Source organism: Columba livia, chromosome 15, assembly GCF_036013475.1.
Source record: "Columba livia isolate bColLiv1 breed racing homer chromosome 15, bColLiv1.pat.W.v2, whole genome shotgun sequence".
NCBI classification, from domain to species: Eukaryota; Metazoa; Chordata; class Aves; order Columbiformes; family Columbidae; genus Columba; species Columba livia.
Window position 1 is genome coordinate 5,881,611 of NC_088616.1, and position 25,929 is coordinate 5,907,539.

At 35.9% G+C, this 25,929-nt stretch overlaps 1 protein-coding gene across 50 annotated transcripts in view; it reads left to right on the forward strand.

The window, feature by feature from the left end:
• The window catches only part of RBFOX1 (RNA binding fox-1 homolog 1), a 1,115,790-nt gene that overhangs the window by 1,021,348 nt on the left and 68,513 nt on the right, over positions 1-25,929 (forward strand). For 45 of the 50 annotated variants that reach the window (XM_065030745.1, XM_065030741.1, XM_065030744.1 and 42 more), the window contains 3 exons: positions 4,752-4,844; positions 6,575-6,635; positions 12,412-12,465. In XM_065030745.1, the coding sequence (XP_064886817.1) occupies positions 4,752-4,844; positions 6,575-6,635; positions 12,412-12,465 (208 nt within the window). The remainder of the gene's footprint in view (positions 1-4,751; positions 4,845-6,574; positions 6,636-12,411; positions 12,466-25,929) is intronic. The other 5 variants (XM_065030742.1, XM_065030772.1, XM_021295769.2 and 2 more) reach the window with 2 other exon arrangements.

Genomic DNA, 25,929 nt, shown 5'->3' on the forward strand with positions numbered 1-25,929 from the left:
TTAGTTAAAGCTTCAGTACACCAACCCTTTGAAAACAATCTATTTTAACATTTATTTGATTAAAAGAGTTCTTATTGTATTGCAAACATTTACTATTTTTTTTTCTCAAAATTACTTTGCCTTAAATGCTTACTTCAATTTATTCAGTTTTTAAGAAATAAAGCAAGATAGAATGGCTATGACTGCATTAACGTTGCTACCAGTTGTAGCCCAGGGTGCTTCTCCTATGAAATCAGCTGCATTATAAGGGTTTATATGTACTGTCATATGCACTGTCTTTTTCCTTTTCCTCCCATATCAGATGCACTAGAATGTTTATCTACCGATGTTTCAGTCTACCTGTAACTCCTATATTCTTATTCCTGTAATAGACTTGCTGTAGTCTGTATTTTTTTTTATAATCAGATAAAGCTCTCTCAAATTTGATATATTTTAATTGTTAATTTTTCCCTTAATGTGTTTGCATTTATATTTTAAACTTTTTAAAAATAGAATAGCGGAAATGTCCTGTTTTATATTCCAGAATTATTCTGACATTCATTAATTAGTACTCTTGCCTGCTAGTCCAAACCCAATTGGAACATTTACCACATTTTCTGTAAACAACCAAAATGTCTAGAATTTGGTGGCTTAGAATCTCTTACTCTGGCTGAAATTTATTATCGTTAAATTATGGCTGTTCAATAGTGTTTGCAAAAGATGTTGATTGTCTGGAACCTGCTGATTAGTATTATAAATCTCAAAAGACCCCCTGCGCTTGCCGCCTTTGACTGGTTTTGCTGAAGATGGAGAGGAAATGAGTACACCATGACGGTGGTGCTGGTTTACACGTTTCTTTAACCATTAAACCTTACACGCGTAGGACTTCTAACCACCGCACCTGCATTGGACTGCATATGTCTAAGGCTTTTGTAAAATATTTCAGGGATAGGGCGAGGAGGTATTTCTGAATTGTGTTTTGTTAATAGTGATCTTGCAGTGGTGAAAACATCTCAGTGCCTTGTATTGAAAACAAGCTCCTAGAAAAGATTTCACAAGGAAGAGATTTTCCTAGGTAGGCTTGTGATGTCTCACCTGCAGTTACAGGCTTTGTGCTAGAGGTTCTAGGACCCATTCCTGTTAAATTCTTCTACACTGTTGGTGCTGTGCTGGTGCATCCAAGCTGGCTCTGAGTGAGCTGCTATTCTGTGATGCATCTCATTGCTTATCTGCTGCTCTCAGCTTGTTTAGAGTTACTTCAGCTACAGCTACATGGTATTTTAATTTGCAGAAATACCCTTAGATTCTCTCAATTAAATAAAAAGTTAACAAACAGGATGAGGAAGAAGAGGATTTTTTTTTTTTTTTTTTTTTTTTTTTTTTTTTTTTTTTTCAGTCTGTTAATTTCATGTCCATTCTGCAGGATTTAAGATGCACCAGAGTAAAGTCCCATTTCTGGCAGTGCTTATCTATGTTTTCATAAAATCCCACTGAAGTTGAAAGGACTACTAAGTGGTCTCAAACTGAGTGCAAGTAGAAAAGTTCACATGATCAAAATTCAAATTTGTTTCTAGCTGCAGTTTGTCATAAAAGAACTGTTAGGAATTTTTGCTTGCTTCTGCTTTTGTGTATTTGTTTTTATTCCAACAATTAACATTTTAAAGTATCATTGCAAAAACAACAGAAGTAAGCTCATTTTCCTACTATAATAGTTAAGAGAAGTGGAATTGCAGACTCAAAAAATGTCATACTGCAGTACCACCAGAAATGATAAAATAATTTTTCAGCAGGGAGTCTGTAAAAGAAACCCCAGAATAACACAGATTTCATAGTACAAAACTCTGTTTCTTTGGGGGCATAAGAATAATTAAGCTAGTTTTGCTAGAACTGTATGGCAACACTGAAGACTTCTAGAACTCTTCTTTTTACAAGAATTACAAGAATATCAGTGTAGTTTTGGTGTAGATCTTTTTTATAACCTGTGTTAAATAAATGAGGCTTACCTTTGCAAATTCTTGAAGCTGTTGATTAAAGTAACATTAATAAGTGCTGGAAATGTACCTTTCTCTGCTTGTACCACTCATCTTGGAAGGACTTTTTGAAATATGGCTTCCCTAACTGGGCATATTTCAGTGTGCTCGATAGAGCTGCCAGTGGCTTTTGTCTCAGGCTGCAAAGATACAGGAACATCACCAAGTACCATTTTTTTTATAGTCGTAAATTAAGGCTCCATATAGCTATATACTACATCTATACACTTTCATAAATCTGTTTTTCTGTATATGTAGTAATATTATAAATATCTAGTATATATTATACTAACATAATTTTTTTCAAGTAATTAGGGCTCCAAAGCATCTCCCAAATTAAAACAGAACCTTCTCACATACTACCTTGGGTATTATTAAATCATTTGACAAACTGCGGAAATGCAGAAATTTACGTTACCAGTTAATAAAATAAATAGTAAGCTAAAGTAGCTATTGAATCAGCTGCATATAAAATCAATGCCGATGTGTTTGTGTAGATATTTGAATGTGTGATGAATGAATCTATGTTCTGTGATTAAGTTTCTGTGTCAGCTGGGTAAAATTAAAGATTTGCATAAATAATAACAGCTTAATTTAAATACTGTTAATTATGAGAATAAGAAGAATAAGAATAAGAACATAAGAAATTAAAAAATTACAATGAGTATTCTTTTCAGGATCTTTGAAGTTCCTGTCTTATCTTGGCCTGTGGCTCCACTTTATATCTTCTTCTAATTTTTTAATATAATTAGGTTTTTATCTTTCCCTTCAGTTGTTTGAAAAAAATTAACTGGTAGTGCTGTGAGCTAAGGAGACTGATTCAAAACTTTGACTAACCAGCTGCCACCAAATGTTTGCAGTTCTGCGAAGGGACAGTTGTTTAGCGAGGAGGAGAAGGGAGAATAAATAGAGTTGAGGAATTGATGCTGTTGCTTGGAGTCGGACTCATTGGATCAGTGGTTCCAGCAGTGGTTTCAGCTGCAGAATTTTCTTAATGGCATCTTAAATGATGAGCTTTATTTTCCATGCAGCTTTTACAAGATGGGAGGAAGCAGTTGAAATAAAAGTTTCAAGTTGAGGGTGGGTTTAGGTATAAGAAAAGCCTATCTAGGCCTTTAAAACATAGGGATAAGTACTGAGGAGGGGGATTTGCCCTCTCTAAACACTCCTGGTGCATTGGGGAGAAAGAGTTGCATCCTCGGGGTCTTGTTACAAGCAAGGGGAAGGTAGAGCAGAAAAAATGTGTAGAATTAGGTGTTCTGAGAATGGCTGCAGCTGGACATGGAACTGCTGAGAGCAATTCTGAGCTCAGGCTTCAGTGCGACTAAAAGAGAATAAGAGAAAAGGAACACAGACAGTGTGTTTAAACTGCTTTGAAGAGAATGAAACATAAACTACTACTGTATAAAGATGCCACTTTCTATATTATAAACACATGAATAAGTGCACAAATAAATATATTATTTGAGTAGGTAAAATAATCCAAATAATTAATATAATGATGCTGATAGTTTCTTAACTCTTTTTGTCAATTTTGTAGTTCATATCCATCATTTTTGTCAATGCTTGGTGTCAGTTTTGCCTTAAGTTTTATATTTGGTCTCCTCTTTATATAAAACATATAAGTAAATGTATAGATACCTTCCCTTGCTTTTTTTTTTTTTTTATTATGAAACACCAAGGCTCTAGAAGCATATTTGTTCCATTAACTTTGGGAAAGTATGGAAGGCATTGTAGTACTAATATTAAGAATTACTTCAAAGGGTTGGTGTATGTTTCTACAATATTTTCAATGTCTCGAGTTTTTTAAAAAATATCGTTGTAAACAGTGTTTATTTTAGCACAATAAAATAATTTTAGTAGGATTGGAAATGTTTGTTTAGCCTAATATTATAAAGCAAAGCATTTGTCATAGGTAGAATTTAATATGTGTCTCCTGTCCCACTAACACGGGATGCTGGAGTTTTACCAGTTGCATGTTCTGTATGTGCAAAGTAATATACATAAACAGCAAATGAACCAGTTAAACTTATTCCAAAACGTTTGCATTTTTATTCCTTTGAGTTTCTTTTTCTATTCACATCATGTGATTTTTTTTTGATCTGTTAATACAAGAAAGTTTATACTTTGTTCTAAAAGTACTTTTGTTTTGTTGGTGGTTTTCTTTTCTTTTTTGCTTTTATAAAAAAATAAGTAAAGGCTATATAGTTTGACAAAAGTTTAAGTTACCCTAGTGTTGCATGGGAACAATGTTTCTTAAAATCACAACAGCATGATTAAGTAGGCAATGTTTTAGAGTATATTGACATTCAGTGTTGAATTTTGTGCACATGTTTTTTTATTTCGTTGAGATATCTGCATGTCATTAAAATGTGGTTCATTTTCTTTTCTCATTAGGTCATTTTTTTCTATGTGAAGACACTGTGATTTATTTTAATTTCATTTTCTTATTGTTAGATTTATTTTCCTCTGTAGTGACATGTAGAAAGGTATTTTTGGTATCATTCTTTGAATTTATCAGGGGGTATTATCTAACTGATGACAGAAAAAAATTGTTCACATTTGTCGCTTATTTATTGCACATCTCAATACAATTATAATTTTTCTAATTTGCATGTTACAGAAATGAAGCCAGGACAAGAAAATATTAAATTAAAGAGAGAGAACATAAACAAACAAGTGGTCATTGACTGAAATAATAATGTGCATGTTGTTTTCCCCCCTTCTCCCTCCTGCATGCAGGGATTTGGTTTCGTAACTTTCGAAAATAGTGCTGATGCGGACAGGGCGAGGGAGAAATTACACGGCACCGTGGTAGAGGGCCGTAAAATCGAGGTGCATGTTCAAAATATTTTCCTTTTCATCTTTTTTATAAATGTCTGCTTCACTCTCATTTGTTGTTTCAGATGCATCATTGGTGTCTTCTGTGTGCTCCCCTTTCCCCTTCCCATTGTTTATATATATATTTATATATAAAGAGAGAGAATCTGGCCTTACTTGGGTTTTTTATTATTATTTCTTTTGTAATTATTATTATTGTTATCATTATTGCTGAAAGGTGGATGACAGAACTGAAAAAAAATGGAAGCTTTAGTATTTTGAAGTTATTATTTTGGATGTTTTGTAAATCAATGGGTGCAATAGATTCCAAAAACCAGCCAACAAAGAAAAGAAAAATAAAAATGAGAACAACAAAAAAAAAGTGTGACAGACGAAACAAAAACAAACAAAAGGTTGGGTTTTTTTTTTTTTTGTTTGGTTTGGTTTTGGTTGTTGTTGTTTTGTTTTGTTTCCTTTTATTTTTATTTTATTTATTTTTTTTTTGCTGCAGGGTTGATGCGGGATCCACAGTGGTTTTCAAAAAATTCAGATTGGGACAGAAGCATCCAAAAGATGTACAAGAAAACCGAACAAAGCCAGACTAGAGACCAACCAGTTTGAACGTTTAATTGTTAATGAAACCATCAGGCTACTTTGTCTGGATGGCCTGAGCCATTCGTAGCTATTAAAAAAATAACAAATGTGTTTTAGTACCACTGGATCCCCTTCAATACTGCCTCAGTCGTATTTGTTAGAATAAAAAAATACCAATTGAAAATGCTGTCGTCTTTTGAGTAAGATGTTGCATATTTTGCCTTTTCATTTTCCCCCTTCGACGGTAGCGCTTAGGGCCCTCACCAAACTCTCAGTAACCATGGTAACTGTATACATACCCATGCTGGCGATGGTGCTGAATGGTAAGTGGAGAAGTCCATCTGCCGTTTCACGTATTTAGCGCTGATATACCACGTGAATTTTTTTGACTTGTTGTATTAAGTTTTCTTGATGCTACATTTTTTTCTATATTGGTACGCCTGTAATTGAGTGTACGTTTTAAGCAAGCCTGGGAGGCACTGATTGGATTGAGGATATGACTTCGTGCACATCTTACTCAGATTGTTAACTCCATATTGTGTTAAATAATGCACCCTCTTTTTATCCTTTTGTTAGCTGTGATTTTAAAGCTTGAATGATTTTGTTAATTCTTGCAATGAAAAAGGCTCTTGTTCCAAGTGTTGAATGCTAGATGTTGCTTTTCCAATGGTACTTCTCTTCTAAAGGGTTATGTTGCACACTGCTAAAATTCGTTTGTCCCTTTTTTTGACATTTTCTTTGTTTCCTTGTACCTTGTCTCTTTCCCTTCTACTCCACTGCATGTTCCTTCATATAATCTTTTTCTTTTTTTTTTTTTTTTCTGTTTTGAGTATTTATTGTATCAGTGTTATCATGGAATACAAGCATGCTCTTAAGTCTTAAATTATGCAGTACCTTTTAATTTGCTTTTAATGTCTTTTTATTAAAGTTTAAATGATATGATGTTGCTTTATTGAAATGATTTGTAAGTTAAAATGGTTATGAAAGTAAATGTAATTATAAATAGTATGATTTTGTTATGCACCTGTTGCCTTCTGTAAATTAAATTGCATTTTATTTTTACATGACTAATAGCTGTAATAATGCATGCTTTTAATAGTGACATGGACCCTCCCTGTAACCCTTTCTAATCCAGTGTTCTATGTGCTTAGGTAAATAATGCAACAGCACGTGTAATGACAAATAAAAAGACCGTCAACCCTTACACGAATGGTAAGTGCATGAGATCTCGGTGCTTAGTTTTGATGTCAATGCATGTGAAACCTCATCTGCTGACGAAGTGCCATAGTCCGCATCCCCTGCATCTTCTTGGGCTCAGGCTTTGTCCAGCAGCCTAAAAATATGACTGGGCATAAATTCCATCTATGTAGAATTCAGCTAATTCACAGCCATGTGGGCATAGCATGCATCGTTTTGCATGGTCGGAATCTGAGTGTTTGACCGCAATGGCTTTTGTATAGGAAAATACACCTGATGGGGAAGCGTTATTCTCTTCTAGCTTTGTGCAGCGTTAATGCTGCGATGAATGAACTAATCGGAGGATTCAGTTTTGCTTGGATGACGGAGTTAGGGAGACCAGTAAAAAGAATGTCCCTGTCACGCGTGAGATATTTTTTAGTACAAAGACATGCATCTAGTTAAAGATAATTTTCTGTGTCTTCCTTCCACAATTTGTTAGAAATAAAGGGCAAACTGTAATCAGGTGCTGCTTCCAGCATTTTTTCTGTGAAAAAATTGAAATTTCAAGTTACCTAAAATAATTCATTCTAATACTGACCTAAGCTGGTATAATGTTGTACATTAATGATAGAGAAATAGTCCATAGATATTAGAGGGGTTTGGAAGCAATAGATTTTTAAAAAATGTTTCCCTTGGCAGTGTCTGATCATGTACTTGAGTTATTTGTATTTGTGAGTTCAGAAAATTCTGACAAGTTCCTAACTCAACAATCAAACAGTAATACATCAATCAAAGTTAATTGCAATTATGTTTTCCAGTTTTACTATATTGTGTAGTTACATTGATTTGCTTTTCAATTTGATTTAGTGTAGTTTTTCTGATCCAGTAGAAAGCAGATGAAATTTGCACGTACATCAGTAAGTGTTTCCACAGGTGGTTTAGACTCTTTTTCATTTTGAAATATAGTGGATCTGATTTCCTATATCTGAGCTCTCATTAGTGAGATTTTACTAAAATCCAGGGTGAACAGTGGCTTTATTTTTTTTAAAAGAGAGTCATAATTTTTCCTGCCACAGTAATAAAAAAAATATACTGATGTTATTCATTTGACATGTGATAATTGAGCTAGTTATAATGATCTGGAGAAGAAGAGTCTGAAATTTCTCATGCTTTCTCAGAACCTCTTTCCTTCCTAATTTTGTATTTAAATGTGGAACTGGCAAATGATGCAGATGGGAAAAATCATCTTCATTTTTACTGGCTTTAAAACATCTCAGTGAATCTAGTGAACGAGACACAAAGCTTGACTGCATCACATAACAAGATTTTGTTGCAAAAAGGAGATAAATTACCTATATACATAAGATACCATGAACTTTGCTATATTGTGATGAAAAAAAGATGAAAGTAGTTTTGTTATAAATGATTATGTATATTTTGTATTCATATTATCCTAAGGCTACAAAACTGTTAATTAGCAAATAACATGTTACATATCAGCACATTTGGTGCTGAAGGAGGGAAATGCTGGAAATAGAGACGAGAGGTTTTTAGGAATCTAGTTTTAGCCAAGGTTCTCCTCTGTGTCCTGCACTGCAGGACTACCTATGTCATACGTTATCATTTTCATCAGAATGCTGAAAGTCTGCTATTAAGTGTTTCCCACTTGAAGTGTTTTGTGCCTGTCATTTTCCATCCCTTTCCAAGTGGACTAGGTCTCACCGAAACTATAAAACGTCCTGTTTAGTGCATAAAAATTAGCGTTTCTGTTTGTGATCCAAACATCCAAGGTGGTGTATGCAGGATTTTCTTCATGTGCATTTGATGGGTATCTACCAAGGCAAACTCTGTTTGTAGTTCATACATATATATTTTCTTTTTAACTTTTTTTTAGATGTCTGAGATCCCCTGAAGTAAACACACAAGGAGAAACACAATGTTATTGCATAAACGTTACAAGTGACAAGGAATGAAGTGTAGATGTGCAAGGTGCTTTGTTTAGTTTAATCAGTGCTTCTATTATCAGTCATCCTGACATTGTATGATTCTAGTTCTTTATCATTTTGTCAGGAATTAACCGGTACTATAGTTGATTATTAAAGACTATTGTTGTCTTAAGTAAAGGTCTCATCTTTTAAATAAAATATAAGGCTAGTTTTCCTGTGTTCTTCTATGAGCGTATTAGCATTTGCAAGATGCTTCTGATGCAGGTAGCCAGAAACTTTGTTTGCACAGGCCTGTCTTTTCAGAATAACTTCTTTTTTAATGTGTGGCTTTATTTTTCAAAGAGTATGTGGTGACTAATATGTTATTAGCAGGTGTCCAAAATGTAGTTGGGGCACATGTATTGTATGAAGACAAAAGGGACTAGTATTTATTGTAATTTAAAAATAAGACACACTCTGTTTTGTGTTTCATTCCTGAATACTCCTGGTTATTTTGATAACAGGGCTGCTTGTAAATATGATTGCAAAAGCCAGTAGATTGTAAAGCACAAAAACCTAGGGTTTTTAAAGATCTGTGCCACTTCATTCAGATAAGTGGTTTGCTTTTGTGTCCTAGATGGTTTTTGAGTATACTTATTTCCCAGAATGAGCAGTTAATATAATGAATATTCAGTTGCTAGAAGAGCTTTTCTGTGTTTGTTATCAGATAGGATGACTTTGATGGCTCAACTCATGTGCTGTGGAGATAGAACTGCCTTTTCTTTGCAGATAAATGCAGTGGTAGCATTTAGACTTGTTGGCAAAAATATTTCAGAGACATTTTAAGTGTCCCAACCTATCCTGTTCACAGCTGTACCTTCTTTGGATACCCACATTGCAATCAAGATGTTTTAGGGAATAGAGAATTATGTGCACGTAGATACAGAGAACTGCAGCATAACACAGATCAGTAGAGGGATATGTTTAAGTGTTTATACTTGTGGTGCTTTGAATTTGAGCCTTCTGCTGATCTAAACTTAGATTAAAAATCACAGCTGGTGACTATTGCCACAGTTAAATTTCCTCCCACTCCCCTTTCCTCCCATCTCTGTGTGCAAACCGGGGGGACGCAAATGGTGTCACAGGGCTGCTTTCCCTCCACAGTGTTCCCCAGCCATGGACCTATGGAGTGCAAATAACCCTCTCTGCCTTGTTGAACCCCACTTTCTGACAACGCTTGCTACACTGTGCATTGTGACTGTTTCCTTCCCTTTAGCATGCTTAACGTGCATTTCTTTAAGTGACTGTATGAGCTGGGGTTTTGGGCCAGACAGAGGGGTTGTTTGTTTCCTTTTTTGGTTTTTAAGTTTTGAGCTTTTGTAGTTTCAACTTGAGGAGAAGTATTGTGACAGTAAGAAAAATGCTCAAAATGACACCCACTGCAGTGAATTTGCCTCCTCCAGCTGCTGCAGTAGGGTTACTTGGCAGCTGCTCACTCGGATACATCAACTCCTACCACACTTGATTAACCCACACAGCCATGGGCCAGCACAGTGCTAGCTGACAAGATAAAGTTAAGTTTAATTACTGTTATTTTCACAACGAATGAAGTATTTCCTCTATAAGCTTCAAAAAAGTTAGGTGAGACAGCCGTCACTGTGAGAGAGGTAAGGAACTGAAAGATGAGAGTGGCTTTCAGCTGTGAAGAGCAATCTCTGTCTTCCAAGATTTTTTCTTGCCCTCAGACAAATTGTGGCACTGTTAGTGTAACTTAGAAGCGGAGAAGTGTCTGTCAGCTTCTTTGACAGCAAAAGCTGACAGATCTGAAATTCAGTCCAGTCTTTCATTTTGGATGGTGTTCATCAGTGGTCTTTTGGGGAAGTACAGCATTTGAAATACTAAATATTCCCCAAGCTATAAAAAGATATTTTTTTTCCATGGAAGTTTCAAAATTTGGGTGATTTTTTATCACACAAAATTTAACTAAGAGTATTTGTTATACCGCAACATTCGTAAATATGATTCTGTAGTATATAAAATTGAAGGGACAGGTAAAAATCTTGTGATATTTTCAGGAGGAGAGTCATTTTAGCCCTTCTTGGTTGGCCATTTTTCAGCTTCCATAATTGTCTTTTAGGTACGTATAGCAACTGCAATTACTTCTGCAGAGCAGATTGGAGGTAATTCTGCTCTTTACTCTGTTTGAACTTATGAATGAGTTGCATTTCAGAAACACCCCTCACCTCTGTTACTCAACAGTTAATTACTGGTAAATAGTTACTGTGCATCCGATAGAGATAGAAGAATTTTTCAAAGGGTAGGAATAGTTTTATTTTGTGTTATTACTGAAATTTTTGTATTGCACTTTTTCAGTCTTAGAATGTGTTATGGTTTCATGGTGTTCTGCTGTTCTTTTGCATTACATAACATGGCCAAGGCAGAAAAGCATGGCCAAGGCAGAAACAAGGCTCAATACAGTTTGTGTTTAAATTCTAATCTTGGTGGTTCTGATTTTGAAAAGCCTTGTCCCCTGATTGTATTTTGTTTTCAGCAGCATAGTTATAGGATCTATTTAAAGTACCATAGTTCTTGAATTTAAAAGATACTGTTCCTCGGGTTTTTTTCTTTCTTCCCAAATGGTGGTTCCCACTCATGTGATTCAAATGTGCTTTTGGAAAACCCCTAATTATTCACTCCCGGTAGTTCAACTAATTGCTCAAACACTTTTAAAAAAAAAAAAAAAAAAAAAAAAGGTGTGAGTGGGCAGATGTTCTGAGGAGTTTGGAGTGAGCTGGGAGAAGATCCACCTGTGGCTGAGCAAAACAGAATGGAAATCAGACCTTTACCACAGCTGAGAACGCTCATGAGTTTGCCAGTTTTTTCCTTCAGCGCTGCTGTCCCCAGTGTCACCCGTGCTCTGATCGCAGGCCCTGCTGCTGCAGCGAGCTCTGCGCTCCCACCTGCATGTGCATCCCACACCGGGTGTAAGGATGGGACAACAATTACTCGGAGTTTGGCCAGAGCACGCGATACAGAATGTCGGTTCTGTGCTTTGGTTTGTGCCAGCTGTGGGAGGACAGTGATCATTTAAGACAAAGGCAGGGGCTGTGTTTGTACTGCTTAAGAGCTGTGCAGAATGTGGCTGCAGCGTTTTCTTACATGCCAGCTACTGTAGAGCAATATGCTAACAGCACTTATCAGCGGCACGTGTGGGCAGCACAGTCACTTCTGGTGCGTGTAATTGTCCTGTTTCCATGCAGACAGGCTGATGTACAAATGCAAATGGCAGAAAAGTCTCTGGCGTTTGACTGGGATCCCACAGTGCTCAAATCTCTTTCAGGTCACAGTAGACATTTTCATGCAGTGTCTACACTTTCATTTTTCCCAGAGCAGAGTCAAAATGCCCAGATTGATTGCCTTGTAACCTACACTAGCACGTGCTTATCAGAAACATTTATGTCCAGCAAAGGAATTGTTTTGGCCTCTCTGGCTTGTAACCAGAGAGCTAAACGAATGAAAAAGAGCTGATCTATTGTTGTACCACACGCTACCAGGATACTTGAACTAGTTCCGACTTTATTCCATAACTTAAAGGAGTAAGTCCCTGGCAACTGTGCTTTTGCAGTCAAGGTAATTCACCTGATAATTTACTCTGGTACTACATGTCCAAAGAATGCCTTGTTTCATTACTTATTTCCATACTTCAGCATCTCATATTAAAGATCAGTAATCTAAGATGGCTATACAACTTTTGTTAAAATGACTTTTTTTTAAGCTATTTTTTCTATATACCTCTATATATTAAAAAAAAATATTAAAAAATCATTATTATTATTCTCACTAATTGCAATATTAACTCAGTTATGTTTTTATGTTTGCTGCAGGCTGGAAATTAAATCCAGTTGTTGGTGCAGTTTATAGTCCAGAATTCTATGCAGGTAAGGATTATGCTATAGTGGTCCATGCAATATTTTTTTTTTAATAGTCCGTAAAACATGCAAAAGTGCAGCATATATGTTTGGTGTGAGTTTTGGTTTCTTTGTTTGATTCACATGATCTGCATGTCATTTACAGATTTGCGATGCAGGATTTTAACAGCTACCTGGGTGTAGTAGAGTTTATATAGAAGATATATTAATACCTTTTTATTGGAAAGTAGATGATATAACATGAAATGTACTATAATATCCTAGTCGTATATAAGATTTCATTTCTATTTTATTTTATTTCTGTTTTATTTTATATTTTGGTACAGTCACTTTCCTCCAGAAGTTATTTAAGCCTGGAGCACAACAACAACAAAAATATTTATCTATGCAGATGTGTTTCACACATATACATAGACACAAATAAGTAAAGAATACGCGTGTCTGTAATTTTTTTCTTGAACATTTTTCTTTAAATTTTACGTTAGGTTTTTCAGTTTCTTAAAATTTCTATATTTGTAATCTATATTCTCTCTTTACTCTTTACTGAGGTTGATTTCTGATCCTGGTTACAATTAGGGCTTAATATAGTCTTTTTCTACTTGAACTCCGTGTAGAAAGTTTCTAAATGTGATTTAGCAACAGTATTAAAAACAAACATAGTTGTACTCCAAACCCCAGTTGATTTCACAGGAATTTTAATTCCATCCATAACCATAATCACTAGTAAGTCTGAAAAAAATATGTATTAGAGGCTAATAATTTACATTTAAGACAGAAATAATCACTGTAATCCCAAATGTTTCTAATAGGTAATAAAGTCGCCTTCCTTTCTTAAGTTCACCATCGTATGAATCTTCCATGACTTTCATGGGAAACGGGGAGTTCTTTAGTTTTCCATTTCAATCTGTTTTTCAGTTGTCTGTGGGTGTGTATTCTGGATACAGATACCTAATCATGAGTAAAAAAAAAAAATCCACTGTCACACACTTCGGTAATTGAAAATAAAGATGTAGTTGTAAAATGCTTTCTTTACAGCAAGTACAGGACAGATTTTAGGAAGCATTTTTTGCAGGTGGTGGTTAGGCAGGGGAAAAGGTTGCCTGGAGAAGCTGGGGGATCTCCATTCATAGAGATATTCAGGCTTCCACCAGACAAAGCTGGAAAACTTTTGTTAGTTCAAGGGATTTCAGGAGAGAGAAAAAAATTGTTAAATAGGACTACTTTATCAAACAGATAAAACAAGACAAAACTGCTCCAGTTAGGGTACTTTGTTGTAAGAGTGGCACAGGATAATAAAGCTACTAACTTGGCATTCATGGAATTGCAGTATTTAGTGTAGGCAGGATTTATTTCCTTCCTTGATGTATGCCTACGTTGAAAACAGGAATTTAACATTGATCTTGTTTGAGTAGTTAGTGAACCAACCCTGAACCTGCATAAATTAGAAAGTCAGAGTTATTAGTCATTTTATATAAATGACTTTGTGTTAATGACAAATAAAATAATATTCCCATAGTACAGTAATCAATTTTCTAATACGTACGCAGAATTAACAGTCTGACTTATAATTGTCTCATGAAGTAGGGCATGAAGAGTTCACATAGTTTGTAAATTAAAATCAATATTTTCAATCTCTCCTGAAGGTAATTTTCCTAATTTACTGGACTTTTCCCTAACATTTATTTTGTCTTTTAATTATAAAATGGCAGGTTATTGATTTTTTTTGTATAACCTCCTAAAGTCCCAAGTGCATTTTTATTGCCAACACAAGGGAGGTGTTTGCCCTTCTTAATGAGAATCTTTAATTACCATTAGAAGAGTATTAATTTAATTTTATGAATTATGACATGCACTCCACCATACCTATGCAGAAAGCTTTATCAAGATCCTTTGTGTATTTCAGATATTTTTCTGTTTATACATGTAAGCAACCTTTGTGTTTGTTTTTTATTTAATTACCTATCAAATGCATATTTTCTGTATTGACTATAAGATAATTTTTTCTGAGACATTTAAACTTTCTTTTAAGCAATTGAGAGGTCTGTGCAGATCTTTTAAAGCTGTTAGAAAACGAAACAGTGAAAGAGCAATGCAGTTCTTGCATACCATAATCTAACACTGTGACATCTTTTTGTTTGCGTACACCCCCACCACTTTACTTGGAGAAGAAGCAGTTTCACTTTGGAAGATGATACAATTAGAAATGCAATTTTTAAGACGGTCGCAGTTCTGCCCATTTGGTTTAATTACTGTCTCCAGCACTGTTGTGCTAAAATTGTACCAACTCTTTCATAGTTAGTGCAAGAAGTTCCTTTAGCTTCTAATAAATGATGAAAAATTTGGCCACTTCTGAAATAAAGATGATACATTTGCAGAGAAACTGTTGATTTAAAGTACCTTTAATCTTCATAAATAAGTAAAAAAACAGAAGGTTATACAAAGCTGTCAGGGTGGCACTGATGAATGGCAAATTCACCCGTTTCTCAATTGCCGGTGAAGACACATGCCGCAAGGCTTAACCGTATTGTACATCATATCTGCCAACTCATTTCTGTGATTAAATATTCCATCAGTGCAGGCTATAGGGCGGTAAAGCTTAACAAGATTCATAAGATGCACCACTTGAATACACATAACTCACTTCCTTGGATAGAGAGCACCCCGCATGCAAAAGAAAATTAGAGTTGAGTTAAATTACTCCATAAGACAAGATCAATAGAGAAAGGAAAAGATCCCCTAATGCAATGCAAATCTAAGATATAGTTATGTCCTGACAACTTGAAGCAGGCAATTAAAGTCAAATAGGGAGGAACGCAATGTAAATCAGCCCTAAAACCTTGAAGATAATGGTAAACACTAGGACCAGTGACATGATTGTGATAGCTCTGCTCTTTTTCCTTAGTGTACACTTCTGTAAAAGAAAATCTTTATTGAGGAAATGCGTGACAGCTAAAAATGGAGACTATAAGATACATAGCAGACGCACAACAGACACTACATAAGTAAAGTATTAGGTTGGGACTGAAAAATACTATATATTTGCCAAACACTATAGATTTTTCTTCCTAAGTAGCCATTCTAAGATGTTTTTCTGGCTTTGAAATGCGTGTGCTGTAATAAATTAGAATGCTCCAAAAATATGGCTGTTTAGGTCATGTGGTAGCATGATCGTGGGTTTCCAGTGACACGTTTGTGAGGTACAATTTGAAGACTGCTTTCATCATGCTGAGGTCTTGCAAGTGTCCCAAACCGCTGCTGGCGGTGGCCGTGCTGGTGAGCTGGCTGGCTGGAACACCTCCTGCCCTTCCCACAGCTCCGCTGGGACGTCCCAAAATGACGTCTCATAGAAAACAAAAGGACGGTGATGTTTTTTTCATTTATCATTTTCAGTATTTCACAGAATCCCACTCTTCTATATACCATAAGTGGTAGGTATTTTTTTAAATTGACTTATGTCCACATCATCTCCTTCTAGTAAACAGAAGGAGATGTTTTTCCTCCTTATGAGAAAGAAATGCTTAATCAAGTTAAGATTTCCACTTCAGCTTATCTTTTCCAGGAAACTATGAAGTTCTTACACAGGTCCTGAGGAAATATTGTAAGCACTGTGTGATCCATCTCACAAAGCCTTCATGTAAACTGGGACAAACTTTTCAGTTATTTGTTTATCCATGCACTTTTAAATCCATCTCATAGGGACCCAGAATTATGCTATGTTAAGCTAGAGCCTGTTATGTTCCCCCATACACATCTACGGCTGGCAAAACACAGATTTGCAGTTTGGTTTCTTCACTAGGAGTGTTATCTTCTGGTACTTTCTTACCATAAGCTGTTACATTCTCTGTTTCTGTAGTCCGTTATAGTATAATTTTTACCTGCTTATTTGTTTTTATGTATTTTCTATTTCATCTGTAACACCTAGCCTTCCTTTCCGTCTCTGAGAGTCTGAAACCAAAGTTCTATGTTGTTACTCTCAGTTATTGCAGATTTTTCTCTTTTTTCTCTTTTGCTTTTTGGAATGATAAATTTTTGAGCAATCTCTTACACTCTCCTTAGTGGAGTGTAGGATATTATTGCACCTGTGTTACTACAACAGATCTGTCCTTTAAAGCAGATACCTTGAGACACAGTAAGGGGATTTTAAAAGACTCTGGGTTTTTTGCATTTTAGGATGCATATGTGTTAAAGAGGCGTCTTTTTGACAATTTCAGTATGCAAGGTGGGGGGAAAAGATGTTACAGAAAACAACTGGAAATCTAGTGAACCTTCTTTCAGAAAACAGTTGAATTCACAGTGTCCTGCATGAGAAAATATTCTTGTCTGGTCATAACCAACAAACAATATTTCAATAATGTCAAAAATTAGATTGGCACTGGAAAAGTCTTAAGACTAGTGAAGAAGAGTCATTAGAACAAGGCACGGAGCACAGCTCAATGACAAGTAATAGAGATCCGTTCTCCTTTTATCTAAGCGACTAACGATGTAATCTTGATTGTGAACAGTCATTAAGTGCTAGAAGTTTTTCAGAAGCTAATTTCAAGAGTCATCCTATGTAGCTGAGTAGTTGTACTCACTTCATAAATTACCTTAACCCTGTGAGGACTATTTGTAAGCACCCAGTTTCCTGGGCAGTTAGATGTTACACTCCAACCAGGCTTGGAAAATTTTCCCCATCATTTAAAATGAAAAAAAAAAAAAGGGAAAGAGCTTGTGCTTTAGAATGTTTTATGTGCCTTCAGAAGAGAATATTTAGATGCCTGGGGCTTTTTAGCATGCTGTAAAATTGGAAGCTAGCAGTATCCTCCAAGAAGCAGATTTTGTAACAATCTTCCTTTCACAAGTTTGTTTTTAACTTTGAAATATGGTGTTATATATAATTAAGAAATGAAAAAATACTATGGTACAGTATATATAAACATGCACTTCAGAGGAACCCAGGGGAAGAGAGGATTCCTGTATGTTTGCTGACACTAATTCTCTTTGTCCGTGTCTTAAAGCATCTATTTCTGGAGCATAAGAGCACCTGGGATTCATTTAATCTTTCTAGTGTTTCTCTTTGAATTTAAATGACTCTTGCATAAGCTCAGCAAATACCCTAGAAACACTTCTCAGGGAAGGTGGTTGAAGTTTTTGAAGCTGAATTATATGCTTGCACAGCAATTCTAATCCTAGGGTAAAAGTTCACTGTACTATATCCGTAAAGCACAATTTTGGGGAAAATTGTCTGTCATTATATAGATTATTCCTTTTTATAATTTGATTGCATATGCTTAGATTTGAACTAAGCAGATTTTTGCAAAGAAACATATTCTCACCCTTGTTAGCTAAACAGTTTAAGTAATTCTCAAAATACAGAAAAATTAAATAATTATTGTTTATTATCCCATCTGTCAGTTATATAGATGCTCCTTTTCAAAGCATAAAACAAAGCTGCAACTGTTGTTTCAAAAATCATAATGTTAAAGTACCGTCATACAAATGATGACATCCTAATTAGATTAACACCAGTGATGACAGTTAATGCATTTCTAAAACTTCTGTGGAGCTGTTACAAGCCATTACAGTGGAAATACTGGTTTATGAAAAATTAATAAAGCCAATAGAAAAATGGAATTCAACATCTGTACCAGCTATTTACTCAAAAAAATCTTCCAGAATTAATTATGCCTTATGCCACATTATGATGAGTTTTTCATTAAAATGTATACCGTCATGGAAACTGAACAAGGATTATTCAAAGAGTAATGCCAATGCCTGTTATTTTTTGAAAGATTAATTTAGTTAATTGGTTATACATTTAAATCTGGAGCAAGGTTAATCAACCTGTATTTATCATTGTATCGAAGTCTGCACTTTTTAAAGAGAAAATCACAGATACTGTTACTATTACCCTCTTAAAGCTGTTTCTTCTATTTGGATGGGGTTTTTTTAATAACACAGTATACACTTAGGCTTTGATACTGTTCCTGTGTGATCTCTAAAAGAAATTCCATACTCTTGATTATTTTATGTTTAATCTTGAGCTGTAGATAGAGCTTTATACCAGAAGATAGAGAACGGTTAAGAAGGGAGTTCCTGCTTCTTCAGTGTAAAAGTTCAGGAATTTTGACCACAATCTGGCATAGAGGAATTGTTTGATACTGGATTATGATGAATTTGTGCACAGATAGAATGTGGAAAAACAGAAACTGTGTATTTGCTGGAAGTTGGAGTTCCTTTACAACAGGGGAAGGGGCGTGTTTGGGGGGGGCAGGGAGGGAGGAGGCGGGTCTTGGATCTTTTTGCTTGTTGATAGAGTATTGCTGAGTCTAGAGTTTTCTGCAAATGAGCCTGAATTAACTACTACTGAGATATCCCACCTGAACTAGTCTTAGGTGACTACACAGCAAAACCAGACCGCCCCTGTCTTACTACTCAGCATTGACTGATGTAGAGATTTTAAGTGTAAGTTAGTGCTGCATCCCCTCTGTGGTACAGTAGCAGCAGTTATGCCGTTCTCCAGTGACAGGTCAGATATCTGATGCTGAAGTTTTTTCTAGAAGTCATATCTGTAGTTACTGTAGATGGAAATCCTCTGAGATGACAAAACATTGCCAACAAGTTGGTAGAGCTTGCATGGATGAGAAGCACAAAGTTGAGGCAGGGAGGAAAGGTGTACAATTGTTACATTAGCTGTTCTGGGGTGTAAAAAATGTGTAGAAATGAAATAATATACAGAAGAACAGAAAAAGTCTATTTAAATAGGTATTGTAAAGAAGGAAATAGAGCCAATGAATGGCAAAAGTTCTCTAGCCTTTGTTCCTCTTGTATGCCCTGCTTGTTTTTTTACGAAGAAGTGAGATGCCTTTACTTGTTCTAATGTCCTAACTCAAAAACCTGCTGTTCCTTTTGAACTGCTGGATAATGAAGTTCCTCAATGGTAGTTCTGCTTGGTACCATTTATGAAAATTTCTTGATTCCTTAAGTAAACTTGCTCCTCTTATGATGTCGGACCCAAAGATCAAGCAATGTGTGTGAGCTAGGCTTGGAATGATAAATTCCTGTGTGTAAGCCTGAATTCTACTTTGACACATGTTCTGTGAGCTGGTGGGTGAATACAGGACCAAGTATAATCATAATTAAACTTGTGGTTGCAACTTAATTGAGTACCTTATTCCAGCACAGAGCACCATGTGTGTTAAAAGTATGTTTTATTTAGGTCATGGGAGGGAAATACACTGACAATTATTAGATATGTGGAGGCTGCTTTGAACAAATGATTGGAAGCTGGGAGAATACCTGTGAGAAGAATATAATTCTTACTGTGTCCTTGTACTTTATCTTATGTGGACACTTTTGATGATTTTGAAAATTTTATGCTTTCAATTCTATCCAATGTGTCAAAATCCCACCCAGCTTCCTTTTTGAAGCAGGACTAACACCAGTGCTAGATCAGGTGAGCAATGCCTTTTTATACATCTATGAAGACAGAGATTTATAATCTTCTTTGGATAACCTTTTCCAGTGCTGCACTGCCATCTTAGTGAAAAGCCTTTTCCTAATGTCCAACCTAAACCCTCCCCAGCTACAGGTAGGTGGTGGCCATTGACCTTTTGTGTTATCAGCTGCTACCATTCCAATGAGATTTTGGCTCCACCATCTTTGTAACTTCCCTTCAAGTAGAGAAAGCTATTAGATTGCCTTTTAACTTCTTTGAGAGAGTGATCAAGTTCCCTCAACCTCTCTTCACAGGACACAAGCTCTGGACCCCTGTCCATCTTGATTTCACTCTAACACATCCCCTCCAGTTCCTCCACCTTTCAGCTGAACTGGAGTGGCAGTAGGTTTAAAAACTGGATGCAGTATTTCAGGTGCAGTCTTGCTGGCACCAAGCGTGTGTGTGTTGAGGGAATAACAACAGCTCTTGATCTGCTGGCCATGTTTCTCCTAAGTTCAACTACTCTGCAGTTTGCCTTGTTTGTTTAAATGTGACTTTAATAAAACAAATGAAAGTGTTGTGATCAGGCAAGAGCTGTGCTGTCATTTCTTTGTTATTACATTGCTTCTAACTTCTTGTATGCTGTTCAAATGTTTTTTTATTTTGGATTTAATTGATCAGCACTTAAAGGGATAAAAATAAATTTAGGTACTGTGTTTTATTTGTGAAGAGGATCTTCCGAGGAAGAATAATGCTTGGACTTCTTTAAATGTCATTCTTGTGGTTAGTGAAATTGTATTCTATGGTTCCCTAATTAGTAACAGACCAAAAACAAATTAAATAAATATGGTGGCAGCCTAAAACTGTCTAATTATAAACATTATACTGAGATATCTTTTTCCACAACCTTCTTCCTGTCCTCCTCTTTTTAATACATTAGTTTGCAGCATGAACGCGGTTTTTAAGTTTATCTGACAATTATCCCCACTTGCCACATGTTGGCCTGGGGTTTGCAGGGCAGGTTTAGTGCAGATGAAATAGATTCTGTTTGCAATGAACTGCACTGGGAGCTGTACTGGAGGCTCCACGTGTGCACTGACTGTCACATGTCACCCAGACTGGCTTTTGGGCAGCTTTGAACTGCGTGTGCTGGGGTCGTCTGCTTCAAGAGACAAGACTAACCCTGGTCCAGGCTCAACTTCTCCAGGCTCTGTGTGATGTAGGTTTAGAGGCCGGATATAAAAGCAGCTGTTTTAAAGCTACTGTTACTGTCTCACCAATTACATGACAACAGAGGTCAGCCTGGGTGTGCACTGTCTGGACTACAGTATGTGTGGGGGTTGTCTGATGGAGTAAAACTGAGGCTGTAATTCAAATACCAGCTGTGGATATATGTAAAAAGCAATGACTTAAGAATCTCCCTGAGAGACATTTAAGAAAAGCTACAAGGGCATCACTAAAACACTTGGGGCTGTTTTTTTGTTGTTGTTTTGTTTGTGGTTTTTTGTTTGTTTGTGTGTGTGTGTGTGTGCGTTTGCGATTTTTTTTGTTTGCTTTTTTGGGGGGAAGGGGACTTTTTTGTTTGGGTTTTGTTTTGTTTGTGTGGAGGTTTTTTCTGTGTTTTTGTTGTTTTTTGGTTTGTTTTTTTTCATTACTGGATAGGATGTTTGAAACGCTAGATAAGTTAATAGCAGTTATGCAGAAGAATAAATTGCTTTCATTAGAAGAATAACAAAGTTAGGAAGATCCATGCGTTAGGATGGACAGTCAGGCAGACAAACTGTTCTGCAATGTAAAATAATAAAGTAATACATGTGATGTAAAGTTAATACAGTTAAGTGGAATGGAAAACAAGTCTGTGTGTTAAACCTTGATTACATCTGCAAATTAATGCTAAAGTAGCTAAAGATTATATTGAACTGTATTCCAAACATATAGATAATGTTTTCTGTTTCGTCTTATGCACTTTTTTCCCATTTGGGGCATTGGATGACAGAATGCCCAATACGTTTGCATTGTAATTGTTCTTTATGATACTTACTGAGAGTAGATTTCAAAATACTGAGTTTTTGTTCGTTTACTCATTTGTGGAGGCAGCTGAGATGAAGCTGTGCTTTACAATAGTACACAATCTATGTCAGATTGGCTCTGTCAGATTTTCTTTGTGAAAATTGTTTTGTGGGAAATCTCCAGGGACAGAACTGCTTCTAGTAAAAGTGGGTACTTTGGAAAGTCTGGAAACAATGTGTTTCCATTTTTGTAATGTTTTTTTCAGGCTCCTGAAATTCTGGAATCTGAATGGGCTAGGGAAGAAATAGAATACCTAAAGCCAGGACTATGCATGATGATTGAATTTTTGCTCTTTTTATGTTCTCGGTTTGTCATTCAGAGTAGAATTTTATTTGTAAGTTAAACCAAACTTCTACTGGGGTAAGTAAATAGAACTGAGGGAATAGGAATTTGCATCTCTGCATCTAATTGCATTAGATTTGCATCTCTGTTTTATTGATTTACCGAAATAGGTAATTTACACAGAAAATAGTGTCTTTATATAATATAAGGAGATAAAGTATAAACACATCTACTTGTAATCCCTCCAGGGCCATTGTGAAATTGTAGTGTTTGTGCAGAAAGGCTCCAGTTTAATTTTTCTGTGAGTCTATTCATATTGCAGTCTTCATTCATCAGACAGATGTGTGAATGTGACCTATTTTAGTTATCACCAGAATATAAGTGTATTTTTTTATATTTTCAAGTATCCTATTTCAAGGATAGTGTAATACAAGCTCAGTGTTTATACTTCAGAATTTATCTCATGTTTGAGTAACCATCATTTACCTACCTTTTAGTCTGCTAGGAGGACCTAGAAAGATTAGGAATAAAGATTTGACTTTCAAAGGTCCTGAACAACTTCAGTGGGGCAAATCTCTCAGTGTAAGATAATGGCAGTGAATATCACTGAATATCTATTTATGTGCACCTGAATTTGTATATATCTGTCATATAGTAAACATGTTGTGTAGGAAAGTTGAAGTTATGGGCAATATTGACAGTAGCATTTTCAATTTTTGACATGATTACATAATGCATTTCCAGTGTTAGATTTTTTTGGTGACAGTTTGTGAATAAGGATGTACATTTGGATGCCAATGATAAAAATTCACTAACAAACACAGATAAGTTCTCTAGGCTTGTTATGTGTTTTGGTATAAGCAGCAGTTCAGTTTGTGTGACATAGTAGTTTCATTTTGGTTACAAGACAAGGCATGTCTGTGGCTGATTGATAATTTTTAAAATTATATTTGGAAAGAATGGTTTATTGCAATTGGTTTGCATGGTGGATACATTACATAAACTGTACCTACAAAATGCAGCCCATCTATGGCAAGGTTAGCACGCTAATGAAAGTAGAAAAGTCAGTCACACTATGTGGTTTCAAGCTGGCATTACTTTGCCACATGCTAACGGTACCATGACACAACCTCAGTTTGCCACTGAAAGCATGCTGCATTGTCGAGCTATTCCTCCTAAAGCAATCTTTGAGAATTTAGGGGATCAGTAGTGGATATAACTTTGAGCTTTTCATTGGTGGAGTGGGTGAAACGTTAAAGCAAGTCAGCACATTGTGAGGCAGGAAAAGGATGTTGACGTGGGAGCAGAGCTTCAAAGAATTTGCCGCTTCCCAGCTCCTGTGCTGTCTGCAAGGTCTTTCTCAGTCTTGATCGGTTGTGTGTGGGACGTCAGGTCCTGGAGAAGGAGGAGGTGGGGAGAAGGGGAATGAGGAGAATCTCACACAGAATTCTTACCGGAGCGGCAAACCTGAAAAAAGTGAAGGGGGAGGGGGCAGGGGAAGGGGAAGGGGAGGTTCGTTTCCCAAAAAATGTCTTGGAGACACATACCTCCACCACCATGGTCTTTCCCCCACACCCCACTCACCCCCCTTTCTTGTTTTTAATAACCTATGTGTAGTTAAATGTGAGTCAGGGATTTACTACATAAGTGTATATACAGAGCACAGATTCTCATCACCAGCAGCAAGTATACACAAGTCACTCATTAACTGAATGTATTTGAGGTTTGCTGTCAGAAGCTTATGTAGATACTTACTTGGATTTACAAAGTCACCTTTGGACATCACCTACTTGAGATTCTCCTCCCTACCATGTAATTCTCTTGTTTAAGTGAAACAGTCTATATAACTTTGTGGGAATTAAAAGTAGTTTTTGTTTGTATTTTTAAGATCTTGGAAGAAAGGATGTGTGTATTTTTGGGTAAACCTACTTTATTCCTTGTTAATAATGGAGGAAGCAATTCAATATATCAACACAGTCATCCGTGAATCGTGTTAAAGTCTAAATGAATATGATTTCATTTATAGAAAGATCCCAAATAACTGAAGGCGCTCACAAAGCCTTTTTTTTTTTAATTAACAATATATTTAAAAGCATACTGAGGCCATGTTTCCTTATTGGTAATTAAGGGCTAAAAGAGCGCTTAACTATTATGTATTCAAGATAGAGACTTTAAATTCCCTAGTCAGATGGGACAAGAGAAGCTAATGTACGCTATTATTGTACCACAGTGGCCTTTTAGTTAGGTGCTTCTGATCCATTTCTGTGATACATTTTGAAATAATCCATCATAGAACAATATTTCAGACCAGAACAAAGATAATACTATTTCTGTGTGGAAAGACCAATATTAAATTACACATTTAGAACAGCAAATAAAGAGTGGACATGGATCGATTATGAGGATCTCTGATACACTAGCAAATCTCCTGATGTGTTCATGAGAGATGCAGCTTTGTAGTTTTCTGCATGCATTGTGTATGGAAGAGGAATTAAGTGTATAGTTATAATAGTTTTTGCAAAAGGTAGAAAGAAAAACAGTGATCAGAATGGGTGAGAACTAACTGAGGGAGAAGATTGGGCTATGTAACATCCAGCTGTATTGGGAGGAAGATAAAAAGAAATAACTGAATTTATAAATAATACAGCTTTTAGATTAAAGTAATAAAATAACATTTTATCTTATAATGATATAGGTGAACTGGAACACAAATATTTTTAGCTTTTATTCATTTTCTCCTGTGAGTTTATATAGGGTGCTTTTTTTTTTTGATGAATAGTGATATAGAAGGTATGAACTGGTACTTAGTTACAAAAAGCAGTAAGAAGCTCCTGTTGGTAATGGCATAAACATGTATGAAGAAGAGCTATTTTACCTGGAAAGCCAAGTGCATAATGGATTAGAGTGATGTAATCTTCACTAAATCTCCTTGTATGTAGTAAGTTACTTTCTATATTATAAACAGTCATCTACCCATGCACTAATACCCGCTCTAGACCAGCCTTGGGGATTGACTTGATTAATTTCTGCCACTGAAAATGCTTATGTGGTTACTCTCTTGTTATGATGGAGTATACTATAGGGAACCAGTGTCATCTCTGAGTTGTCTGAATAGCTTTATATGAAGCTGTGATTCTTCAGGATTCCCAGAGTGAAAGCAGGAAATCAGTTTTTTCCCCCATGTCTCAGTTACATTCCAGGGCAAAACCCCAGCGCATTACTGAGCACTACAGTGCAACTTCCGTCCTCTTCCTTTTTGTAAATCTCCCCAAATTCTTGAACAATAAATAACAACATTGTAAATTTTTGTTCATGAGCAAAGGTACTAAAGCCACCTATACTGGGGGATGATGTATTCTAAGCTCAGGTTCTCAGTAATGGTACTTAGACTATACAATCCCAGTAATTAAGGTTTCTAGAATGTTGTTTCAATTTATACTTCCATAAATGATGTCATAAGAGATTCCAACTAGCTGTGCAGATCCTTTTAAAGTTATTCCAGATCTCTACTTCTAAGCTGCCTGTAGTGCTGGCTAAACAGTGGTTGCAGTTAAAAGCTGTTTTTAACACAAGTGATTTAAAATCCTTTATAATTTACTGGGAAGTCCTGTTGTTGATCCTGGTTACTTCTTCTTAGCTACCTGAGTATTTGAGAAATACAGTGAACTTTGTCATATGTTTTGTATGAGCCAGTGAGTAGTCTG